Source organism: Squalius cephalus (assembly GCF_949319135.1).
Source record: "Squalius cephalus genome assembly, chromosome: 25".
Lineage (NCBI taxonomy): Eukaryota > Metazoa > Chordata > Actinopteri > Cypriniformes > Leuciscidae > Squalius > Squalius cephalus.
The window spans coordinates 10135249-10150948 of record NC_137146.1 but is presented as its reverse complement, the minus strand read 5'-3'; the positions used below and the strand labels follow the sequence as shown (position 1 = coordinate 10150948).

Here is a 15700-nt window from a genome sequence, read left to right as displayed (position 1 = left end):
CTGGAGGCTAGTCTGCAGTTTGCGAGGCGAACACAGGCATTAACTGATGCCAGTGCTTTGAGTTAAGTTAATAACCAGTGGAACAGATGAACTGTAAAACTGCTAAGTGAATATACAGGCTACAAAAACAACTGTACCTTGCAGTAACCCTCATACGACACTTTGACATCCCCTTTCTGCAATAACCACCATCAGGCCGGTGAAAAACAAGCCTCGAGTCATCCGCTATTGCCACGGCAGTATTTTAGTATCAACAAGCTCAGTGTTTACACACATTACTTGGTGTTTTTGCGTGTGAGTAATTTCCACCAGTGAGCTGAGCAGAGCATGACAAACCACCCAGCCGTGCCCATATGGGCTCAGCACACGAGCGGCATCAGCGCAGCCGGACATGGAGCGGGAACGGAGGAGTTGAATTTCTTGGAGAGGCCAATGGCGCTTGTACGCCAGCGAGGCGTGACAGTCTGTGCTGTTTTGCTGACTTTCAGTTAGCAGGCTAGAAGACCAAAAAATGATAATACAATTGGGAGTTTAGCAAAAATGACAAAGATATTTCAGGAAAGCTGACTTCGAATCTATATCAGAACAATTTCCTGAATTAAGCTCACAACAGACACAAAAAAGAAAAAAAAGAAAAGAAAAGTCAGTCTTCACCATAGACTGTAAAAAAATACAGTTTTAATCTTTATATTTTGAGAGTAGTTAAATAACTAGCTCAATTAAAAAAATACATTTGTAAATATTAAATAATATGAATTATTAATATTAATCAAGTCACCTTTATATAGGGCTCTATGCAATACAGACTGTTTCAAATCAGCTTTACAGGGATAAACAGGAAAATAATGATTCAATGATGCAAACAGAATTCCATTCTGCTGTAAAGCAGCTCTAAAAGGGAAATAGTGTAGGCTAATTGTTTAAATGAGGTCAGTGTAATTACTGCTAATAACAACAGAATACCAGCATAATTAAAGTATACCAGCATTCATAAATATCGGGGAAAAAAAGTTGTCTGTTAAGGGGTTAATGACCATTCTTTAACTTTTTAACTACTACAGTACATTAAAATGTATTTTAGACAATCCAAAATTCTCAGTCTATTTTTTTTTTTTTTGGGTGACAATGTATAATCTAAAATATATTTTCAACAAATAACTGGGCAGAAGTATAAATATACCAGAGCCTAGATTTTATGCTTCTGTAAATTAAAGGGTTAAAGACTTTGAATTATATTACTACAGTTTCTTTAAAATATGTATTACAGAATACATATTAGCCACAATAATCTGCACTGAACCATATTATGTTTCCTTATAATTGCTTTCAAAAAGCCGCCTAAACACTGTTGCGTCTGTCTGACAAGACTCTCCATTGCCTGAGGCCAACCTGAAACTCAAACCCATCCAGCTAGTTTGTTCAACAATTCATTCTTTTATGTGTCATTCAATGAACTTTCTTAAATACCTCATTGAGACATGTTCAACTAAACTATTTAGACGATCAACATCTCGTGCCTCAAAAATGCACCGTCACGCCTACTTCTCCGTGATACTAGCTATTTACAAAGCAAATGAATGGGCTTCATCTAATCGTAATAAAACAAACAAGCTCATGACTGGACAAGCAGTCAAGAAAATGATATCTGTGAACATCTGCCATTTATCTACAATTACGTAAAAGCAAAACATTTCGTGTTTTATCTCTAGAATGAATCCTGGGCGTGTTAACTGTGTTTACAAGATGGATTATTGTGATATGTTTGGCAATGCGGACAAACAATTGCTGTCACCATTTACATAGTTTTAATATGTCAAATGTTTGACGTGCCATTTTAACATCCAACTTCCAACTACACTTTCAGCATTGCCTGATCCACTGTTAATGTAAAGATCTTTCAGGTGGAAATGCAAAATATATCAGGACCATGACAGTTATCAAACATTATTTAAATGTATTGGTATCAACTGATATTTGATATTTCATTTAATTCGGTATAAAATAAAGATTCACCCCATCAACTTTGTACATGCATGTTATAGATCTTATTGTGAACAATTTATCCATGTATACTTTTTTTTTTTTTTTTTTTTTTTACCTTGTTAATCAAAATATCAAAACTCGATCTTCCAGTAAACATCAGACTTCTCTCTGGTGTCATATGCCGACTTATGTATATGTATATGTAAATATCCAATCAACAAACAATGGATAAAACTAAGTAGCTGCCCAAATTTTTTTCTTTTTCAATAACCTGTTACTATGGAAACTTGTTTCCACCACAGAACAAAAATTAAAAGATAATTGCGTCTTTTTATCTCACAATTCGGACTTTTTTTTCCTCAGAATTTAGATATGAACTCTCAACTCGAAATTTCTTGTTTTATCACAATTCTGAGAATAATCAGAATTGTGAGATAAGTCGCAATTAGCTTTTTTTTTTTTTTATTCAGTGGCGGAAACAAGCTTCCATACATTACGCTCGGATATACATCACAATACAAAATACTTTTTTTTGCAACTTCCCTTTCATCGTGACTAATCCAATTACTCAAGTAATCATTTTATTCCAAAGCAACTAAAATTATTGTAGTGACTGTAGTGCAACTACAGCTAATCGTTCCATTTGGGAGACCACATGTCCTGCTCAAAAGAACCACAGTATGATAACAAAGTTTACTCAGAAACTGACAACTTCATAATACCTATTGCTTTGAAGTTATCCATCAACTTTTATGTTACCAACTCCACTTGATTACCACCAATTATCAAATATATGTGTCCAAAAGCTAATAAATATATGTACTTCTTGCTACAGCCAACCTAAGGACTGCTTTGATGGTGGTAAAAGGCACGATTGCCACCTTTTATGAAGCTCTTGAGGAATTTTAGCAATGCTTTGAGGGGTCTATTTGAACAGGTTAGCAGGCCTACAAGCCAATTATTGACACAGTGTTTGGATGCGAAACAAGTTAAAGGCTTGTGTGAAGAGGGATGGAGCCCAATCAATTCACTAAGAGACTTCACAGTAACACGCCACAACCACAGTGGACTCAGGTCCACACCACCGTCTCTCCCGCTGGAGGTTCGACTGAGGCCTTCAAACAGGGGAAACACCATCACCACTTCCTTTAAACTAATCCAGGAAAAGGCAGTGGGAAAATTATTCAGCACTTTGTTCCTCTTTGTTTACCGCATGGATCGCCTGAGAGAAACACCGTTCAAGATGAACTTTTTATTTATTAAAATAACCAGTCAGACCAGACCAACATGTGTAAATGTCTATAAATCAAGACATGAGAATTAACTACACAAACTGAAACTGTTTCGCCTCCACTTAGGTTAGTCAGCTAGTCAACTTCAGCACATAATTGAGGAAAATCATTTTAAATATGGTAAAACGGAGCAGATAGTAGTACATTTTTTAGATTAAAGTGTAATTAGCCAAAATATTGAATAATCCACTGCGTAATGGGTGAGGATGTAGTTAAAGATAAATAAAAATGTACCCTATCTATTTTCTAAATGCATGTTATTAATCTCATTGTGAATTATTCATCCATGCAAATTTTTATCAAAATTTCATTAATCTATCTTCCAGTGAAACAGACTTGTTTCAACAAACTTGATGTTAGCTGGACTTCTCCAATCATTTTGTTCGCTTAAGCCCCGCCCCTTTCTTACAATCAACCACATGCTCACATCCAGATCTGCCATTATCCAATCAACAACCGATGGAAAACGCCTCTCCTGACCCTACATCTTTTTCGATAATCCGTTTCATTAAATTTGTCCATCACAATATAGAAAAGATCTGTCCCTACTTCTGTTTTATTGCAACTTTAACAAGTTAACGAATGACAAATTAATGTGACATTTGTTAACATGTTAAAGTTGCAAAAATTCTCTCTTTGGACACAACTAAAACAAACTATGCATCTCACATTGCAAGCATTGCCGTGTTTATTTCTGAAACAAAATAACACATTTTACCATATCAGAATTAAACTTCAAAAGCCTAAATAGTTTTGATTAGTCTGCACAAGATGTTCACGGTGGTATAAGCAAGAATAAGACATTCTGCAAATCAAATACACAAAACCAAACAATTAATTTGCTCTTCCCAAGGTGACTGCTATGGCTTGAGCCATGGCGATAGGGTCTGTGTGCATTTCGGTGGGGTTTCCTCACTGACTTTTAATCACTACTTGATAAGCGAGCCCCACGCGAGTAACTTACGTGAAGTTCTGTAAGTCTGAAGTTCTTGATTCACTTCAATTTCTAGACAAAGAGTTTGGGGCTATTTACAGTTGGTTTTTGCTTCATAAAAACAGACGAACAGTTGTCAAAGGTTATCGTGTAATAAAAGCTGAGCCAACAAGGAAACCCACCCAAACCTACCTTAGAAAAAATCCATCTGACAAGGACCGTGATTATAGACCAAATCAGAGCTATTCCCATTGGACCTTGCGAAAACTGTGGATCATAGTCTCTATGTCAGTTTTCGTGCAGGTGTTGCAGTGTATGTCAGCGTGTGGGTGTATGGATTTGCGTACGTGTGTTCGCATGTGTGCACGACTAGATGACCGGAGACCAGCTCAAGGCCCAGACAGAATGTGTGCTGAGCTTAGTGCAGCTGTCTTAGTTGTACACACACACACACTTAAACGAACTGTCCGTGTTAGCCCTAAATGTCTCTTTCTCTCTCATACACACTCTCACACACAGCCACCTAGCAACAACCAACCAGACCAGCAGAGCCACTGACGCACATGGTGGGAGGGGCTGGCAGCAGGAGAGCATGTTAGAGTCTCCTTATCAGCAGTGCAGAGAGCAGACTGTATGCTTTATTTTCTAAACTTCTCAGCCACCTTGTAATCTATCACTATCATGAAGCATATTTATTTTCATTTGCAGTCCTCAAGGACTCACCTCTCATAAGAACCTGGTCTTCATAAGTCTCTATTTGGGGCAAGATTTATTTATTTATTATTTTACATCTAGTTTATATGTATATGTATATGTATATGTATATGTATACATATGTATGTATGTATGTATGTATATTATGTATGTGTGTATGTGTGTGTGTGTGTGTGTGTGTGTGTGTGTGTGTGTGTGTGTGTGTGTGTGTGTATATATATATATATAACACACACACACACACACACACACACACACACACACACACACACACACACACACACACACACACATTACATATATTATTTATATATATAAGCAATTATAATTATTTTGCCAACTATAATTTATCATTAATATACATATACAAACTACTCAGTGTGTGAAACAGTTGTCACAAGAGGTCATATGTCATAATCCATTATTATGAATATAACATTTTAAATGTTTTACATTTTTTAGGATAATTGATGTTTTTATCTCTTATGAAAACGCAAACTTAACTTGCAATTTTACACAAGTACCAGGCCATCAAATAACAGGCTACATTACTCTGTGTTCGTTTATTGTTGCATTAATTTAACTGTAATAGTTCAAATCAACATGAACTTAAAACTTTAACAAACGTTCATGCTTTATTGTGAATGATTGATCAGTGCACAATTCAAAACATTTTTTTTTCATTTTATATTTTTGCTTTTGTTTAAATTTGGCCCGTGGCATCAATTCTCAATCAATTCTTATTGTGTGCGCAACAACTTATTCTTAATAATTCTGTGAGACCGCATAAGCCCCACTCTCCGACATCCCTTGTCACAACCACACCTCCCGGACCTGCCTTCTTTGGTGACAGCCAGGTAACGATCGTGCTGGTCCTAAACTTCTGCAATGTTTGTCACCGCTGTGAAATTAAACCACTATTACAATTTTAAAATCTCTCAATACAGCCTAACTTACTAGGCAATAGCACTCCATTAAGCTTAACAAGCAAATTAGTCTGGCGTTGACAAAATAAATGCCACCAAATTTCAAGATTAATTGCCTTCATATGAGTTCTTGTATTTTGTTTAATTATAACAATATATGTAAGCAATATCAAATGAGCAAGACTGCTATTTTCTCGAATATCAGCACGATTGCAAAATGTGATATAAAGACTGTTTTTGCCGTATTTTGCCATTGACAATTATTACAAGAAAGCAGAAAAGTTGCATATCTTAGCAATTCTTGCTTCGTTCTTGAATGATTCACCGTTTATGAACTAATCAGGTGAGTCAATGATTCAATGACTCATTCATAAACTCAGTGGATACCTGCCCCCCAAAATGTGTGCAATGTATGCAACTTTTTGGTTGAATATTCACAATATTCACAAAAAGCATTTCATGTTGACCTTAATGAAGAATAGTGTCATTTTCAACAAAATAATGTGAATCTATTAAGCACGAGCTAAAAGCATAAGCCTAATGATTGAAGTTTTTGGATTTTAAGTGTGGCTTGGACTCATTTTAGGAACAGGTGTAACACACAAGCTCCCTCTCTCAGACCAAAGTTGGCCTCTCTTAGCAGTGACATCACCACATTTATCTGCGGAGAAGCATTTCCATAAATAGCAGAACGGCAAGTTGGATGAGCCGAACCCCCGCAAACCACAGTCACAGAAAACAGACTTTCCTTGCATCTCAAAGACACTAATGGCCCCGTTTCACAGAAGTGAGACACATTCGACCCTGCTGATAGCATGCATGGAATGAGCACCGCAATCGAATATCATTCCTATTTAAACATCCTTGCTTACAGCCCGGGAAAACCCCACCGCTGTGTCCAAAACCCAACATCCTCTCTGTTTTGAATGTTTCTCCCAGTACAGACTTACTGGCACTCATGTAAATGTGAGATCAATGACATGGGAGTTGCACGCTGGGTCACATGTCTAATAAACAGCACAGCTGACGATGTGCGTATTTGCATTTCGAGAGCAAAAGAGCCTAGCGCTTGAGAGAGGGGCCATCGCAGCTGTGGATTCCTGAGTCAAACACAGGAAGTGTAATGATGGAGAGCATGACGTGGTCCTCATGAGGCTCCTGTTCCTGACCCCGTGCTCTCGGCTCTCAGGCCCGGGTCCAAACAAAAAACCCTGACAGCACGTCATGAGGGGAGTCAGGGGTTTATATGCTTGGCTTCATTTTTGTCAAAGTAATTCAGCCTGTTCGGACAGAAAAACCCATTCAACATTACTGAGTGATCTTGATTCTGTTCCAAAGACTGCCCCACAAAGTGTAATTACAGTTGTTGTCGATCAGCTCTTATCTGCACCACGTTTACAATCCTGTCTGAGAAGCTTTTTGAGTGAAAATTTGTGAATCTCTCTAAATAAATTTATGTCAATGGAAAAATTACTATCACCTACAACCATTATACCATAAAAATGTGTTTATATCAAACTTGCATTAAAGTCCATGGATGAAATCATCCACATGTTTTGACACTAAAGCCTATCCATGGTCCCTAACAGGTGTAAATGTCTATGGAATCAAATTTTCTTTGCTTAAATATAATGTTTTTTCTTTTCACCCCCAGCACGTTTCCACATTTTTTTTCTTGAAAGCGATAACGGTCAGTTTATAGTCAAATTATTTCTTCCTCATGTCTAATTGCAGCCGAGAAAAAAAAAAGGAGTGGGTTCATGACAGTTCAAGCAAACAAAAGAGGAAGCTAGACAGATTCCCATTAAACCTTATCCGACATTGTACTTCTAAACTCACTCAGATTAAAGGAACAGGCCTCGAAGAGGGCTCATAAATTCAAAGCGTCCTCATGAGTTATAGCACCATGCTGTGAAATGCTGGATAACGGTAGTGCACATTCCTGTAAGTGCCAAGCCATAAACTCTGTTTTTACTGCACAGGTTATAGAGCCGGTCAGGTCGCAAACATAAACTAACATATTACTTAAGTACACCTGCACTTTCTTCATGCTGTTCCAAATCTGTAGGACTTCCTTCTTGAAATCTTTTTTTTCACACAATGAAAGTCAATGGGGTCCAAAGTTGTTTAGGGCCCCACTGACATTTATTGCATGAGGAAAAAAAACAGTTGAAAGTCTTCAAAATACCATATTTTGAGTTCTGCAGAAGGAATAATGCCATACACTTTTGGAACAAAATGGGGGTGAATAAATTGTGACATTTTTGTGTGAACTATTAAGCAATACCAGTAAACAGAACGTGAAACATCATGTGGTTGCCTTTCCCTACTATAGTTAAACTTCTCAACGCGTTGTGTAACAGATCTCGGTGTTCTTAATGTCAGATCCAGTAGTCTCTCTCTTAGATGGTAGCATAATTCGCTGATGGCCGTTTTGTGGTGTAACAAGGATTAATGTGACAGGAAGTGAATCAGTGTTATATTGTGACATGACATTCAACGGTCATGACGTTGAGGCAACAATGGAGTCAACAAACCAAACCAGAGCACAACGCAAGGGATCGTTTTTTCAGAAATGCTACCCGAACATCCACCCATAATAAACACGATCAAAGAATTTTTTATTTATATATTAATCGATTAATAATCAACATTAATATATGAAATTCAAAAAAAAAAAAAAACATTTAAATTAAGTATATATTATATTAAGATAAAAAAAAAAACACTTAAATTTAATTGAATTCACCTACAACCATTATTCTGATTTGGAGTAATGAGTGGCATCATAAATAAGAATTGCACAAAAAAAGTACAGTGTGCTGTACATTTTTGCAGAAATGCCACCCAAACTACGTATCTCAGAGGCCCATACGTAAGGGAAATGACATCAAGGAGGCAGAAGAAAAACTTTAAAACACTGAAAGCCTGTCAACAAGGGTGGAGATTTGCGTCACTTCAAAATAAACACAATACTTTAATGCACAAGATCCGCCATCCTGATGTGCCTCCATTCAAATGGCATCTTTTAAAACTCACTGACCTGAACGACAAAAAAACAAACAAAAAAACCCACAAACTTTGAACGAATGCAAAAGCAACTGAATGTTAATGGTGAATGTGAAAGCACTCTAGGCAGTGCAAGGGTTACACACAAACTTACACACACCAGCAGCAGCAAGTTGTGAAATACTGAAAACCGAACAGCTCCCTCCACATTCTTACCACATCCTGAAACTACGTCAGTCTAACAACATGGCACAAAAAAAACCTTATCGCATGAGTGAGATAAACAAACTCCTTCAAAAAAAAAAAAAAAAAAAAACTCCTCACCCTGTCTGCACCACCAAACACGGCTGATATGACCTCCAACAAATGCACTTCAAGCAAGCATGTCGGCCTTCCAGCTACACACACACACACACAATGATGTGATCTACCTTTGGCTCTCCACTCGCAAACTAGATGCCAATGGTGTCAGCGAGAGCCCACCGATATAGAGGACACACCGGAGAGCCGCAATGCTTCACATGGTGCTCGGGAACGGGCTGCTCTGTCTAAATGGCAAAAACATGCTGTCGACCTGCTGATAAGTCATTGACGCAGTAAAGTAATGCAGCACATGAATAAGTGTGTGATTCACGAGCGCACGCACATCAGAGACACGGGAGGGGAAAATTTCACATGCACCGTACAGCTGCCTTAACCTGCTAGAAAGCACATCATAACCTGGCACGAGATTCTCGAAAACACATGTTGCAATGCTAAACGCAATGAGAACGGCGTTTTTTCTTTCCCAGGTCTTTGTTCTTTCAAGTATGTCTCAGTCGCATGCATGTGTAACACATAGACCGTGACTGATAACACAACGCAACACCCTCGGCTTTTGGGAAGACATGAGTTTTGTTCATTTACAAAAAGAGTGTTTGAGAAAAACAAGTGTGGGAGAAGTTGAGAGGGGAAAAAAGAGTGAAGAGAAGAATGACGATAGAGAGCGAGAGATCCTGGCCATCTGTGATGTTGGCTGCAACCCAAACCACTGCCCCCAGAGTCCAGGCACATGCTTAACTACCTCCCTCTGCACTGGAAGCCTAACAAACACAGCAGCGAGGGGCACCTACACACACAAGCGTTGCAACAGTCACTTATGTTTTATGACTGCACAAACACAAAAATTCAGTGTTTACAAAAAGATAATTGCCCTGCCTCTACAAGGCTGCAAAGTGTGCATATAACCTTCTGAAACATTACCGTTCCAACTCTGAGGAACCGTTTGTGACATTCAGCAATCTGTTGAACGACGGGCTTTAAAGCTGATGACACTTTTTCTTATCTGTGCAGAAACCATTCTTAATTTTAGTAAAGTGTAAAAACCGTTGTGGCTTTCAACGTTATTCTGTTTGAACGACCCAACGTGGTTTTGGCACCGGACAAACTGTTTGGCGCTTTAAAACCATGAAAATAAAATTGAGTTGTGTAGCTTTTAGTCTGTGTTTTGATGCCATCCATATTGCTGATGGTATACTTCTAAAAATTTAACACATTACATGTTTAGCAAGGGTTATGCTCACATGACAAACGAAAATGTATTATTTGCATACGTATTAAAGCTTTGCCATTTAAGCTTTTTATTCGCACGCTGTTCTGACATAAGCTTTGAGCGCGAACATCCGAAGCACGGACACACTAAAAGCCTGTCACTATGCAGGCGAGTACTGAACTAAGTTCTCTTTTGTGTCTTATTGCGTTTAAACTGTCAAATACACGCAAGGTTTACATAAACAGTCGTTTATATCTTAAAGGGATACTCCACTTTTTTTGGAAATAGGCTCATTTTACAACTCCCCCAGAGTTAAACAGTTGAGTTTTACCGATCTCCGGGTCTGGTGGTACCACTTTTAGCATAGCTTAGCATAGATCATTGAATCGGACAGGACCATTAGCATCTCTCTCAAAAAAATGACCAAAGAGTTTCGACATTTTTCCGATTTAAAACTTGACTCTTCTGTAGTTACATCATGTACTAAGACCGACGGAAAATGAAAAGTTGCGATTTTCTAGGCTGATATGGCTAGGAACTATACTCTCATTCCTGCGTAATAATTAAGAATCTTTGCTGCTGTACCATGAGTCCAGCAGGCGTAATGATATGACACAGCGCCTGAAAATAGGTCTAATAGGTTAGACAAACTTAGTCCCGGTCACGTTGGAAGCTACCGGGCTGGGGACTATTATCAGGCGCTGCGTCATATCATTACGCCTGCTTCACCCATGGTACAGCAGCAAAGTTTCTTGAAAATCGCAACTTTACATTTTCCGTCGTTCTTAGAACACGATGTAACTACAGAAGAGTCAAGTTTTAAATAGGAAAAATATCGAAACTCTTTGATCATTTTTTTGAGGGAGATGCTAATGGTCCTGTCCGATTCAATGATCTATGCTATGCTATGCTAAAAGTGGTACCGGCAGACCCGGAGTTCGGCTGAATGGATTCGAAAACTTTTAACTCTGGGGGAGATGTAAAATGAGCCTATTTCCAAAAAAAGTGGAGTATCCCTTTAAGCAAATGTAAAAAGTTCAGAGGTGTATCAATTTAGATCCGTGCATTCGGTCTTAAAGTGACAGCTGCCTAATAAATCTGCTGCTGTCTGTCTCAATGTTAATCAAACAACAAAAAACAAAGAGAAAAATCACTCTTGACTGAATAACTTAAGTAGCTTTAATAAGAATCATTGTATATTTAGTTCATACTAGAGATGCACCGATTGATCGGCTGGTGACCGGAATTGGCCGATTTTCTGACATATGCCGATTTTATGCCGGTCAAATTCACTCGGGCACCACATGATTAACATCGCGCAACATCATATATATATATGTGTGTGTATTTCCCACACCAGGAGTAATTTATATAGTTCTATTTTATAATGATTATCTGTTAAAAAAATGATCTATGTTCTATGCAAAATGTAAAGTAAATGTAATGCTGTAAAGTGGTTAGAAAAAATGAAATCGGAATCGGCTAAAATCGGTATCGGCAGGTCAAACTCAATGAAAAATCGGAAATCGGAATCGGCCTAGAAAATTGTAATCGGTGCATCTCTAGTTCATACAGTGACATCTATGTAGTGTTTTATTTTTACACTTGTTTACTCAATTTCTTACTTGAATGCTACTGTTACAGTAAATACATCTACTGTTGCTGAAAATATTAATGCACTGTTTATTTAATTTGTGTCATATTGAATTTGTCCTTTTATTTGTCGTTTGCATCTTTGTTCTTGTTTTAAAAAAAGATCAAATAATAATAAGATTTTGGTCGTATTTTGGTCCCTATTTTTCCTAAATGGTTTAATATTCTTTTTTTCTCTTTTGTTACCTTATTATATATATATATATATATATATATATATATATATATATATATATAGGCTCATTTAAAAATGTTTAAATTTTTAAAAACTAAATTAGCTGTACTTTCATGCAAAATAATCTTAAAAACCAACATGAAAAAGAATTGTGTTAAGATTGTGGATCGTAATCCTGCCTGAAAAAAATCATGATATAATATTTTTGCCATATTGCCCACCCCGACTACAACTACTACTAGTAGAAGTAATAATAATAATAATAATAATAATAATAATAGTTTTCTTTTTTCTAATTATTAACATTGTATTTGTTTGCATTAAATGTAAAGTACAATAATATAATAATAGCACATTAAATATATTTTAAAATGTTACACAATGTCATTTACAATATTAAAATTGATTTCAATAATAATTATTATATGATTTTAACTGCATAAAATGTTTACTAATAATAAATATTATTTTATTATTATTATTTCAGTTTCTAATTATTTTTCCTGTAGTTATTTGCATTCAAAAAAGTTTAAAAAAAGTAAATGTGCATACAAATATGCCACTTACGATGATTTATATTAATATTGATAATATTAATACTTAATATTTCTACTGTTATTATTAATTGACTTTTAAAAATATTAAACTACTACTACTAATAATAATAATAATAAATAAATAAATAAATAAATATTTCCGTTCCTATCTATTATTATTATTATTATTTGCATCAAATGAATACTGTAGAAAGAATAATGAAGAATCGTATAGCAATCAAATGCCCTATAATGGCCAACGAGTAATGGCAAATAGCATGGTTTCTTGAATGTAACATCACATTACTAAAGCCTACATCAACTCAAGAAAGAAAACGGAGCTTGTCAAGCAATTTCACAGGGTCTAGAATTATTTAAAATGAAAATACATATGACAGGACCAGAAATGGTGACCCTAACTTGGTGGAAAGCTGTGCTACACGGTGCTGATCTCATCTTTTCATGAAAATATTGCTCTAAGCCGCTGCACTGAAAGCTGGGCAAAGAACAGGCTGGCGAATGTTACCAGCTTATTCCTAACTACAGACGTTCAGAACATGCGTCCCTTCCATACAGAGGGAGCACAAAGGCCTGGACTTGTCAAGACTGAGGGCCAACAGCCGCTCCGGGTCTATCCCACATTCCACCCACGGATGAAATTCCAGCGAAAATCCAGGCAGAGCTTTGCTGGGTTTCAGAGCAAGCTCTCTGGGAGGCACTTAGTCAGGCATTGTGTTTTTAGAGAAGGCGGTTGTAGCTGCTGGGCTTTCATGCATGCAGCCTAACAGACAGGGATAAGAGACAAATGCTTTTTGCACAAAGCTTGCCAAAGCAATGCCATTAAGAGAGGCAAATAGGTCTCAATGCATTCTGGGTCAAACTCCCAATGGACCTGGAAATTGTATTAAAAACCAAGGGAAACAATTTTTCTGCTGGCAAAACACCTGTTATGATAGAGAGCAAGTCAGAAAATCTATGATATAACGTGGACACTGTTGTTCGTAATAATCCAAAACATTCAGCAGTCGCTAGTTTGACTAGAAAAGCAGCAGCCAAATACATTTGCATATGTTTGACTTTAGAGATGCTGATAGCATCAGACAACCAGGGGCAGTTGGGGCAATACACTGGACAGAAGGGTTATCTAATCTAACTCTCAATACAAGCGGTCGCTTGGTGACATGACCCTTATTATTGACTGACTACATCTTAAATTCTAGGCCTCAAAGCCCTGCAGGGCTTCTTTCACTAGCGAAGCATGTTATCTCCCACTGTGTGAGCTTGCTGCAAGACTAGTAAATGTATCAAGTACAGTGAGTAACAATCCTTTGACCTGGAGATATGCATTATCTCATATTAAAGATTAAGTACAGGCCGCTAAAGATTACAGTTCATCTTAAAAGCATCGCTTATACACGCACTGCCTTTATATTTGATATCTAACACGTGATAGCACTGTATTACTCAATGTGCAAGCAACTGTTTTCACAGTTTCATCACACAATACCAATTTTTAAAAAAGCAAGAAATACGTTATTATGCCAGTTTTAACATGGTTGAAAGATGCAATGCTACATAACCCTATAAAGCCTCTACTGTATCATCGATACATGCATTATTTATCAACATGATTAAAACTGCTGAAAAAACCTGTTGCACACCATCTATGCCTTCTGCCCTCTGATTGATAGTTCATAGACCTTTTAGAAAAAATTTAAAACTTAGTAATACTTGTGTATCTTGGCTGTGAAATCTTTAATGGTTTTGAATAACTTTTAAGTCGTTAGTCATGCTTTAAGATGAACATTTACTCGACTGAAGCAAGTTCTTTCTCTCTTTTTTGGGGGGAAAATCATGTTAAAAAGTATGTCAAATATGATACAGCCGACGTTTGAGGATTGTTTTTTGCATCGCTCAATCATCATTGCATCAGAATTTCATATAGCCATATACATAACATCTGCACCAGATTGCATCTCTCTGACTTTTTTTTTTTTTTTTCTCCTGGAGTGAGATCCATATTCTCACTATATCATACTGGGTCATGCAGGCCTGATGTATCAAATATGATACAAACCATAGAAAACGTTATTCTTATATATTAATTTTGTATATTTTAGGTCTTTTTTAATTATTTTGTCTATAGGTTCTATAAACTGTTCCAATTTAAAAATATATATATTTTGTTACTATTATTTAATACATCAGGCTTTACAGGGTTAAAAGCAGAGAAACACCTACAATTTCTCCAATGGACACTGAGTAACAAGTTGCAAGAGGGCTGTCCAAGAGAATCCCCAACAAATTCAAACATTGTGTGTGTGAGGGGGAGAGAGTGACACACTTTCAGCCTGAAAAGACTGTCAGCATGTGGCCCAAAGGGACAACAAAACATATTTTGTGTTGCCAACACCGCAGTATGACAGCGACAACAGACAATTAGGGAAAATAACGCTCTCTTGTCAAGCCCTGACACTTGGGGACTTCTGAGTAAATAAATCAAGACCCTAAACAAGTACAAGAATAATTAAGCATGGAAATAGATATTGGGCCTCGTCTCAAAACCTTGTGAGCTGCCTACATAGGGTTGAGCGCCGAGAATCAGTTGTTTTACTAAAAATACATTGGATAATTTTTAATGACGTTCGATTGCGTTAATGGTCCACGAATGTGCACAAATTACACTTTGCTAAATAATCTGCGTTTCCTAAATCTGCATCGTGAAACGATGTCCAATTCTCCAAAGAATGACTCTTATGATCCGGTTCCTTTTTAGAATCAAAAGTACTTAAGAATCAGTCGGAGCCGTAGCTGAATTATTAAGATTTCGCTATGTCCGACTCGAAAAAACAAAATATGTTGTACTTAAGGCACCAGAGACTGTTACTGACAAGTTGATATATGACAACGAGTAGCCAAAGATATTGACAATATTGTATGAACGAAA

The 15700-nt window shown here is 37.0% G+C and overlaps 1 protein-coding gene across 14 annotated transcripts in view; it reads right to left on the bottom strand.

The window, feature by feature from the left end:
* The window catches only part of pde7a (phosphodiesterase 7A), a 31269-nt gene that overhangs the window by 14204 nt on the left and 1365 nt on the right, over positions 1 to 15700 (bottom strand). For 2 of the 14 annotated variants that reach the window (XM_079862519.1, XM_079862521.1), the window contains exon 1: positions 9290 to 9456. The exons of 7 other annotated variants lie outside the window; for them this stretch is intronic. Coding sequence is in view for 3 of the 7 variants with exons in the window: in XM_079862528.1 (XP_079718654.1) it covers positions 4402 to 4461 (60 nt within the window). In the remaining 4 variants the exon portion in view is untranslated. Of the gene's footprint in view, positions 1 to 4401; positions 4727 to 9289; positions 9457 to 15700 lie in introns of those variants that run through there. 5 more of the 14 variants (XM_079862520.1, XM_079862522.1, XM_079862528.1 and 2 more) reach the window with 4 other exon arrangements.